Here is an 11,609-nt window from a genome sequence, read left to right as displayed (position 1 = left end):
AAAAAAGGAACCCAAGGAAGAGGTGGCACTTTAGAGGCTATGTGAATGGATAGGAGGGAAAAGCTGGGGTGGGCAAGAAAGGAAGAATAGTGTGGTCAGATACAAATGATGAAGAGGGGGATGGTGAGTCACTGCTAATGGGGACAGGGTTTTTGAGGTGAAGAAAATGTTCTGAAGTTAGACAGTGGGACTGGTTGCACAACTAGTATACTAAAACCTGTATGTATGCTTTAAAAGAGCGCATTTTATGGTATATGAATTATACCCCAATTATACTGTTATTTTAAAGAAAAGGATGCAGAAAACATAACATTTGGAGAGGTAATGGGAAATAAGGAATTTTCAAATTCTCTAGTGGAGTAGAGAATCAAGTTCTGATCTATAGAATAAAAAGTCATTATGTAAGGAGGGTGGGAACATTTTTTTTGCTAAATTCTAAATTTTACATTCCCATCATTCCTTTAGTAATTTCATTTTGATAAGAGATTCTCCACTTCTTGGGCTAAGTTTTTCCTGGGACATTCATATGATGATTTTGAGTGATAGCTGATAGCTTTTTAGAACCTGTATTGTTTTACCCTGAGTTTTTTAGGACATCATGATCCCAAACCATCTCGATGGCAGTGTTCCAATACAAACAATCACAGGCACGACCATTTAGATTTCTAATTTATTATTAAATTACATAACAAAGCTTCTTCTATACAGTCAGAAAATGTGCATTTAGATGAGGACAAAAATTAAATACAAATACAATACAACTGGTTCCAAGAAGCCATTTTAAAAGCAAAACATTAGAAAGTGCATTTGGAATAGATTTTTGAAAATTTGTATTGGCATTTTTCACGAGGAAACATCTTTCACCATGGTACAGTGTGATTGGAATTGATTTCCCTCCCTCTCTAAGAGCTAACAGGATGGCAATAAATGCAAATACTTTGATACTAAAGTGAGACCTTGGGTACAAAGAAAATGAGAAAGACCTCTCAAGACATGGCTCAGCTTTGTCTCAGCTTCTGATCCAATAAACATCCTTAAGATTCACTTGTTCTTTCCTCATTTTCTTTTCCCCTGTAAAACTTAAGGATACACAGATTTATAAAGGAGAATACTTACCCTAAGAGGCAACATTTGGGACTACGAATAGAAAATACCTTTTGACCTCCCAACTCTGACTGGCTCTGACAAGCAGCTTACTGTTGACTCCTGAGCCTATCAACAGGTCTATTAGTTTATAAAGACCATGATGAAAAGCTCTGCATCTTTTTGGAGACCAGGCTAAACAACCCCTAACTCAAAAAGAGAATGGAACATAACCATTTTAATTTTCTGAGTAGACTCCATTTGCTCTTCAGTTACATTTGCCACAAAATTCAGTGTAACACTAGATGTGGCCATTTATCCTCAATAGCTTAATATTGCAAGTTAGAAAGCCCAGTCTACTTCCAAGAAATCACATCTAGCGAATGATCACACGAGGTATTAGAAAAACATAAAGCCTAGTCCAGTTCTTTAAAGTACTTTTCATCAAGTTGAGATTATTAACAGTGAAATAAAAAATTAACAGTGGGAATACAAGTCCAAGGTACCTCAATTCTAAAAGTCATTATATCAAAAGGCTCAATAAGTACACTTTTCTATTAGGATGTATGCAGCATCCAATAGTAAAGAATTAAATATTATTTGGTTCCAGGTACAAAAAGTGCCCCCATGATGTCTCCTCTCATTATCCATCTCCATTCTCAGGATCTTAATCCCATGCCTGATCTCAGTACTGGCCAGTATGGAAAAAGTGAATTTTGGTATAAAGGACAGAGGAATTGTGGAGAAGGAAAGCCCTTTTCCTAATATTAGAAAATAAAGAGTGAGAAATGCAGGTTTATAGGAAATCCTTCAGCATCTAATAGTAATAATAAAAAAGAATGTAGAGAGCAAGCACAGATCAAGTAAAGCACCTGGCTATCTGTGCTTGAACTTGAGTAACAGAGTTATTAAACATTTTTTACTAAAGCTATCAGCACATGTTAAAAGAAAATCTCAGAAGTATACCTTTTTGAATTTTCTGTCCTTTATGTTGCCATGATTTTTCAAACTTTATGTGAAATGAAACGTTTTGAGTGGTTACAAAAAAAGTCTCAAAAGGAAAGCTCCATTATATCAGACAATAGCTCAGGGAGAATATTTACCCTAAGAGGCAACATTTGGGACCACGAATAGAAAATACCTTTTGACCTCCCAACTCTGACTGGCTCTGACAAGCAGCTTACTGTTGACTCCTGAGCCTACCAACAGGTCTATAAGAACAGCAAGAAAGAAGAGAAAACCAAGACGACTTTAAAAAAAAGTAAAATGGGATGAAACAGAGTTCAAATCTGCTACCAGGGGATACAAAATTGAGCCTCTACTTGTAAGTGGCATACTTCTATTTCCTTGCTCTAATGTTTCTTTCTGCAAACGAAGGAACCGTAAGAGGAAAGAATGAGCACTGTCCTAGCTATCTACATTTGGCCCTGGGTCACCTCACTATGGGCTACAGCACTGGGAGGTTAGTCAGAAGGATCTGACACCAACATCTACACCACGCCTTTTCAACTTCCTTGGAAGAACTAGTTTCTTTATTTTCATAAAGAAAATAACCAACACAATTCTATTACTTCATTTAAGCAGAACCTTAATGGAAAGGCTCATCAGTCATCAAAAGTGTTTGCTTGCTTAGGTGCAGAAGGTTAGACTAGCTCAGGTTCTAGTTTTACTGTCACACAATCAGCTTCAATGAATGCACCAAATAATCAGACCAGTGAAAAAGACTGGTAGAATAATTAAATAAATAACTTTATTATATTTCAGATTTTATAAATGCCAACTATATAGCAACCAAAGTTCCATATTCTAGCTGAGGCACAACCACCAATCAAAGCCCTTTGAAAAATCAAAGATAATAAAATATCAGGGGAGAAAAGTTTTGTTCTCCCGACAGAGAATTTAATAAATGAACTTATTTCTCTGATCTTTTAATGTTCACACTGGGAAAACTTAAACTTTCTTTTAAGGGCATCCCCAATCAACTACTGATCAATCAATCCACATTTAGAAAAATAAACCTCATTGTTAAAAAAATATATATCAAATGCCCTTCACAACCAGAACATAATAAAACTTTGACACCAGAATGAAAAACTTCTCAGCCTCTGTATCTGACCATGGATTAGTCTACCTATCATCCTGTATATTAAGTTCACCTGAACAATATCATTGACACATTAAGATGTAGTTAAGAACTACATGCTAATAACCTTTTATTCCCCATGGCACAATCTAAAGCCAAACTGTAAATACCATAATAAATTCCAATAGTGAGAAGCAGCCTTCTTTCTTGGTGAGGAGTGTAGATGCTGGAAGTCTTCAAACTATTTATGATAGTTCAGTTAGACAAGTAATGAATTTACAGAAACTGAGAAATGGTTAAACAAAGGAATACTGGTGGGTGGCTTAAAATTTTGTCACTGTCCAGGGATGATAACAGAAGGGCAGGTGCAAATGGAGACAGATTCTGTCACATGCACCTTCAACAGTGAAACCATTCTCTGGATGTTTGGAAAAGCTCAATAGATTTGGAATGAATAGGTTTTCAAAGGACACAGAATTCCTGGTACATTGGGCAGTAGTTCTTAAAACTTCTGTTCATAAATCATGAAGCATTTACAAGTGGAATCATCTAAATGGAGACCCCTCCATGTCTTTTTTCATGTGGCATGCTGGGTAGATCTCACTGAACCTGAGCAGTCCCCTCACTCAATGACCAGTGTTAATCCTGATATGATGCGGCAGAGCTGGGGGTGCTGACAAACACTGGCCATTAGTTTCTTTTGTCATGGTACAACTGAGATTTCATTATCTAATAGTAGCAAATATTAACCTAATAAAAGCAATAACTGAATCCTTAAAAAAAAAGCCTGTCGTTCTTGATGTTTTCCCAGCAATACAGCTAACCCCAGTGCGTGTACACTTAAAAAAAAAAATGCTTTTTTTTGCAGTGTTTGTCTTGTTTCAGATAACCTCAACTCTGTTGAAGTTGGCCTGTCACCATCTCAAAGAATCTATGAAAAATGTAATTTTTCTTGAATATCAAAAGAGTTGGGGACTCAGAATAGAAACTTTTTAGCACAGGTTATCAAGAAATGACCTGTGATTTCTCAACATAAGTGTAAAACAGAAGGACAAGAACTATTTTTATTCACAACCCAATCTGGTGGCTGAAAGGAAAGCAGTCTTTGGATATAGAGAGACCTGGTTTTCTGAAGAATCCAGCTGTTAAGACCTGGCTTGTCATCGGCCTTCCACACTGTCACTGAAGCACAGAAGCTCTGTTTCTGATTGGTTAACTTACCTCCTGGGGAGACAAAAGCAACCGAAAACTTTTTCTTTCTCTGTTTTGTTTTGTTTTTAACTAAAAACATAAGGAAGTGTGTGTTAGAAAAGACAATACAGAAAAACTGTGGCTTCAGCTCACCCTGACCACATCACTGAGTCCATCACTATCAGTCGTGAATTAATCCTGCAGGTCAGGCTAATTATCAGGACAGTCAACTTCTTCTTCCTACTTTTCCTTAGTCTAGATCAGGGCATAAAAGTGGTGGTTGTCAAGAGTCCCTGAAGATGTTCCATCAATGGAAAGCATACAACAGCAATAGGATGGTACAGACACCAATAACACCACCCAGGATGAGTGAGTCTCGCCGCTTCCTAAGGTTGATCCGCTGGATCAGGCTGTTCACAGCAGGAAAACGATCTTTGGGGAATTGTTAAGGTCATATTTGAAAGAAGCCTCTTTAGTGAAAAGTCACAGAAATCACAAAAACAGAGATCAGTGGAGTCCAGAAATAATAAGTGATGGGAAGAAAATCACACTGAGTCTTTAGCAAGCACACATGTCAAAACTGGAAATGCCCAGGTCCCAAACAAATTCAGGTTTCCCAGTACATTGAAGTACATGAGTAAGAATAATGAAAAGAAAAAAAAATTAATAGAGAGGGAGAAGAAAATAACAATGACGACAACTACCATGTAATGAGGGATTACTGCCAGGCTTCAGTGAGGTCAGGGTGGGCTAGTGCAGTCAGGAACAGAGGCGTAGGTACAGCCAGCTACCATCGCCACCACCACCCCCATTCCATCCCACAGTTCCTTTTCTCTTCCTCTCTCCTTCTCTCTTATTATGTCTCTTTCTCTTATTGTCTCTCTTTATCCCTTCTCTCAGGAGACTGAAAAGTTTTGCCACAGGGTTTTGAAGAGTACCTGATCTCCCCACAGGATGATAAGCACCCTTGGATTTAGGCAAGTGGTGGGAACCAACTCCAGGGTCTGTATAATCAGGCACTATGAACTATTTAAAATATTTTTACTTAGTATTTCAAAGTATCTTAATACGCTTACTTGTTTGTATGTTGCAAAACCAAAGTAAATGCCTGTGCATCCTATACTGTTTTGCATTTCTAGCAGTGCTGACTATACACCTGCAGGTGCATCCTCTTTGTTAACAGAGGTATTATAACAAGGTCAAGAAAATCACCAACAAAATCACCTAGGATGGTAAAGAGCTGGAACAAAACCTACTCCCCATGAATCGTCACTGCATTTTCCTGTAACAAAATGACTCCTAGTGGAGACTATACTTGTATATTTATATATTCTACACATTGTATGATTAGGACTATGTTTACTTCTGATACTGAATTTCTCTGTGCGTCTAGAACAGAGCTTTATACGCTGTACGCATTAATGTGTTTCCTGAATTAATAAAAAAAAAAAAACAATTTACAGAAATAAACCTTAAAATGTAGAACAAGAGGCAGGTATGAAGTAACAGGCAAAAACTTTTGCAAGGTACAGATGTCATATAGGCAAATGCTTACTCTTCCCTTGCTTCAACAATCCCCTTAGAGAAAGTATGAAAACTTTTGGCATTAGTAAACCCTGTCTATAGTGAACATATTTCTGTCCAATTTACCTTTAGAGACTCTTCCCTCTCCCCTTCTATAATAATCTAATTCAGTCCATGTAACAGGGTGGAGCTGACCTTGCCCTCTGCCATCAGGTGTACATACAACCTCAGGATGGGCCAGCAAGGATACATCCCTTCCCTTTGCCAGTGACTTGGTTGGGAATAGACAGTGACTCAAGCTGGGGGCAAGCAAAGTCCTCTTGGGACATTTTCCACAGCTGTCAGAAAAGACATCTTTTTCCATGGGGATTTTTGAACTGATAGGAGGTAACCCTCGTAGCCATCTCTACCACCATGAAGAGAAAATCTGCCTGAAAATGAGGTCAACACACAGGAAAACAGAAATAAGAGATGGAGTAAGTTGGGGGGAACAGAGAAAGGAAAGGCAGACTCTTGATAAAATCTGAGCCCGTGAATCCAGCCATGCCTTAAGCCAAATTCTACCCCTGAATTTTACAAACATGAACAAATTCCCTCTTTTTTCCCCTTGAGTCAGTCTGAATTTGGTTTTTGTTACTACCTCTCTCTGGAGTCCTGACTAACTCACACACATTTTATTTGATTTTTTTCAACACACATTCTTTTAGAATCACTGTAATTTGTGATAATGGTAAAATGAGATAATGTATGTATCAGTCTCTGTAAACTATATTGCCCTATATAAAATATAAATAAGTTTGGATGTGTGAAAATTTTATACTTAGGGTGACAAGGCAAGAACAAAATTTACAAAAACCTAAAAAATACCAACATATTTCAGAATATTCTTTCCCTTAGGCAAATAAAGTATCAAACTAAAAGTGACTTTAAATTATCTAAGAGAAGATACTCAACTTTTGAAAATTATATAGGTCCCTTCCCCCTTAGTAGTTGGGGAAGGAAACTTTTTTTTCCTAAAAGGCTTGACTTCTCAGAGAAGTGATAAAATGTCTCAGAGTAGCAGGTTGATCAGTTTCCCCGTTGGGTTTCTCAGAAGTATCAGTAACACTAATTTAAATTGGAAAACAGAAGAATTAAAAAAGTATAGGTCACAACAAACAAGCAGCAAATCTATCCTAGAGTTCAGCTTGTGCATAACAAATCATGATGAAAATACTCTATGAGCAGTTAGTTCCAACTCATCTGCTACGCATATGGCTGTCTTCTTCCTCCCCTTCTATGCATCTATCACTGACATATTCACCAAGCCGAAAAAAGGAAAATGATATGATTTATGATGTTAGGTAAGAATAATGTATACTGTGGAGTTCTAACGTGAATATGAGAGCTTTTGAAAATTCACACATAATTTTTTCTCAATCTACTACTAATAAACCTCTGGTAATGAGTATGAACTTTCACAAAGTAGGAGTGCAAGGCATATTCATGTTACGTAATTAGTGATGGCCTTTACTGCTACTGATGATGGCAACCTGCTGGAGTGTGTGTGTATAAGAGAAAGGGAAGCACGCACATAGATATTTCCGCCCCCAAAACACACAGATTTCAAACTTTCAAAAAGGATACTGGCCAAAGTGTTCATTTTGCTCTGAATTGATTTCAACATTCCTCTCTGTGAAGTCATATTTTCTTTTGTTGCCATAGCAATGCTGCAAGGGAGAAGAGAAACTAATTAAAGTGGCATTTAAGATTATTCTGCATAGATCCATCATACCCTTAAAACTGAACAGAAAACTAAGAACAACATCATCTTGAAAAGCACTGGGCATGAAAATGAAAAAAAAAACAACAACAAAAAACACTTCCCAAGACACCTTCCCATTGTTCTTTTTCTGAATGACCACTCCATTTCCACTGTCATTTTCTGATTTCTTTTTGGGCTCGGCAAGAAGCCACTTCCTGTTTTTTGTTTTTTTTGTTTTTTTTCAAAGTAACACATTAACACATTAACACAAATAAGACATTAACAGACAAGTCACATATTATAAGAGTTTCTTTAAATGGTTTTAAAAGAGGCCAGCTACTAAAATATCCATAATCGGGAAAAACTGTTGAGAGGGAAGTAGGGAATTACAGCATAAAAGTAGAACCAGAAATATAAAATTTCACAAAATATTCATATATAACCAGCCCTCAATTTATGAAGAGATTATTTTCCAAAATTCAATTGAGACCAACCAAGCAGATTTTAGGACACACATTATGCTAGATTTCTAAGCCAGGTGACAAAGGTCACGGATTCATTAAACGACTGAGAGAGACGGAAAAAAGTCACTCTTTGTAAAGTTTCTTCAATGTGACTATTTTGATGTCTTTTTAAAAAGAATCTCAGTATCTTTTGGTATCACTGCCAGGTTAACTTTCAACAGTCTTATCTCCCTGGATATTAGAATCCTAGAGGGCAGGGTCAGTATCCATTTTCATATGTAACACACAGGGGAGTGTTTTAGATACTGATATTATAAAAAGCAATAGGAAATAGAATATTCTTGAGTGATGCTGAAAATATGTGAAACATATTGTATTGCTTCTAAAGAGATTATGGGAAGACAATGGTCAAAGCACAAATTACTGACCTCATCTCTGGCCCAATTATCTTCATGGAAGAACATGAGAACAAAGGCAGATATGCTGAGGAGGGTCCATCTGAGGTCCCAGGTTCTCGTGAGATCTCCAAGGAAGAAAACCAGGGAGGGCTACACTCTCTCAAGCAAGAGAAGAACCAGGGAACTGATGGCAGGGAAGACTAGATTTTTCTTCTAGGCTGAGGCTAAGGCCTAGGTTTCACTGCATGCTCAGGAGGCCAGACAGTGGAAGATGTGGATTTTCATGTACAGTCCCTGCAGCTAGAAAAGGACTTGCCACACACAGCCAGAGAGACCTATAAGCAGACAGCTGATAGGCTACCAACTGGTAAGATACCCAGCCCATAAGAGGAAAAATTGCTGGGCCATCCACTACCATCTAGTATTGGGGAACTGACTGGACACATTTTTGGACAGGCAAGATCTGGTACTCTTTTGGAGGAAAATGGTAGAGAAAGTACTATAAGCAAATGATAAATGAATCAAAATGGAAATTTTGAGATTTGAGAAGGAAAAGAAGAGTGAGTGTATACAAAGATATATGAAAGGATATTTATTAAAGAACTGTTTGGAACAGTAAAAGATAAAAAACCAAAAACAAGAACCCCGCCCCCCCATTAGAAACAATAGTTTAAATTATGGTATAACCATAATATGAAATAATATTTGGTTATTAAAAGAATGAGACTATATTATTCTATTAACTGGAAGGGATGGTTATGATATACTGAATGATTAAAGCAAGCCACAAAGAGTATGAATCTTTTCTTATTTTAAGCCATGATCAAAACATCTTTGTGTATGTTTGTATGACAGTAAAAAAGGTATTAGAAAGATAGACAACTGTCAGTTAATATAAATTACCTCGGGAGAAGGAATGGAGGAGCACTACGAGAAGATGAACCTTTTTTCTTTATACATTTATAGAATTATTTAATCCGTACAATAAGAACATTGTACTTTTATAATATGTAAATATCTAAAGAAAATTTAAAAGAAAATTAGAGTAATTCTACCTGAGTGATTCAGAAATGTTAACATTACCAGCACCAAAGCTACTACCGTTATTCACTTCTGTACCACTATGAGTCAAGTAATGATTTATAAAAGCTTTCCCTAGATCTTAGAAAAGCTCAAGAATTGAAGGGATCAGGTATATCTGATGGCGAAACAATGGTATAGGGCTTAAAATAGAAATTGGTGGAAGTTTGCACAAGGAGTTGTCGGAACCCTAAATTGCCATCCCCAAACCAGGTGAAGACCTAACCTAGGAGAAGAGATCTAGAGATACTGACATTTTGAAGTCCCCAGTGAAAACAGCTAGGTCTCTTCCTGATCACTTAATATGAGGCCTACCACTCAATAAGTCCCACCACACAGTTAGCATCCGGTCACTAGATTCTGGAGCCTCACCCTTAAATATGAACGAAGAGCCAAGAATCAACAGGCATTTGAGGAGCGCTTCTAATGTAAAAGGCAGAGACCCAAACAAACCAATCGGCAAACAGAAAAGTGAGTCTGAGGAAATATAGGTAATATATGAAGCACAAGAAACTCTAAAATCAAATTATACTTAATGTCTTCAGAGAGATAAAAGAAGATACCACATCCATGAAACATGCAAACACACAACTAAGTGTACGTGTGTGAGTGCGCGTGTGTATGAGTACATTCATCCCTCAAGAAAGTGCGTGTGAACTTATAAAAAGAAGAGTGGAAATAAAAATGTAACAGAAGCATCAGAAGAACAAACTGAGTAAACCTCCCAGAAAGCAGGAAAAAAGGTAAGTGGAAAAAGAGAAAGGGAAGAAAAAAGAGGGGAAGAAAATTATAAACACAAGGTAATTACTTCCCAGAACTGAAGACGAGTTTCCAGATTATAAGAGCCTATCAATGCCTACTGCAGTGGACTGAAAAAGATGCATGCTAATAAGCTCATCATGGTGAGGTTAAAAACAAAAACAAAGGGGAAAAGGGAAGATCTGAAGAGCTTTCAGAGGAAAAAAAGCTTATATACAAAGGATCAAAATTTTAATTGACATTGGACTTAAAAAGCACTACTGGAAATAGTGCCTTAAAATTTTTCAAAATTATTTCCAACCTTGAATTCTAGGTTTCCTTCCTTCCCATCCCTTTCCCATCCCCTTCCCTTCCTCCCTCCCTCCCTCCCTTCCACTCCTTCCTTCCTTATGGTGACATTGGTTAATGAAACCCAGTTAAGGTTCAGGTGTACAATTCAGCAGTAAGATATATGTATATTTCATTATATGGTCACCATCCATAGTTAGATTTCTTTCTGTCACCACATATTTGACCCCTTTTACCCTACCTACTTCCACCCTTCCCCCTCCCCTCTGGTAACCACTAGTCTACTGTCCATGTCCATGAGTCTCTGTTTGTCCTGTTTGTTTTATTGCTTTTAGGTTTATATTTCACATATAGGTGATGTCATGTGGTTTTCAACTTTTTCTGTCTGGCTTATTTCATTATGATTATCTCAAGGTCCATCCACATGGTCGCAAATGGCAGTATTTCATCTCTTCTTATGGCAGAGTAATATTCCATTGTATATGTGTACCACAGCTTCTTTAGCCAATAATCTATTGTAGGACACTTCGGTTGCTTCCTCGTCCCAGCCACTGTGAATAATGCTGCTATTATTCACGGTGTGCAAATATCTTTTTGAATGTGGGTTTCAAGTCTTTGGGGTAAAAATCCAGTAGAGGGATTGCTGGATCACATGGTAGATCAATCCTTAGTTTTTTGAGGAAACTCCATACTGTTTTCAATAGTGACTGTACCAATTTGCAGTCCCACCAACAATGTATGAGGGTTCCTTTTTCTCCGCATCCTCTCCAACACTTGTTATTACTTGTCCTGTAGATAACAGCTATTTTAACAGGTGTGAGATGGTATTTCATTGTGGTTTTGATTTGCATTTCCCTAACAGCTAGCGATGTTGAGCATCTTTTCTCATGTTCGTTGGCAATTTGTATGTCTTCTTGGGAGAAGTTACTGTTCAAGTCCTCTGCCCATTTTTATTGGATTGTTTGCTTTTTTGTTGTTGTTGTATGAGTTGAACA

General features: G+C 37.3%; 1 protein-coding gene across 2 annotated transcripts in view; it reads right to left on the bottom strand.

Annotated features, from left to right (window-relative positions):
- Window positions 1-656: 656 nt before the first annotated feature.
- GOSR1 (golgi SNAP receptor complex member 1) overlaps window positions 657-11,609 on the bottom strand; it is a 51,586-nt gene continuing 40,633 nt past the window's right edge. For both annotated transcript variants that reach the window (XM_006925042.2, XM_006925043.3), the window contains exons 8-9: window positions 7,508-7,590; window positions 657-4,789 (exon numbers count right to left, since the gene is read on the bottom strand). In XM_006925042.2, coding sequence (XP_006925104.1) covers window positions 4,665-4,789; window positions 7,508-7,590 — 208 coding nt within the window. In that variant the 3' untranslated portion in view covers window positions 657-4,664. The remainder of the gene's footprint in view (window positions 4,790-7,507; window positions 7,591-11,609) is intronic.

Source organism: Pteropus alecto, unplaced genomic scaffold (genome assembly GCF_000325575.1).
Source record: "Pteropus alecto unplaced genomic scaffold, ASM32557v1 scaffold98, whole genome shotgun sequence".
In the NCBI taxonomy this organism is placed as follows: Eukaryota; Metazoa; Chordata; class Mammalia; order Chiroptera; family Pteropodidae; genus Pteropus; species Pteropus alecto.
The sequence above is the reverse complement of the archived record's forward strand: the minus strand, read 5'-3'. Positions and strand labels throughout refer to the sequence as shown.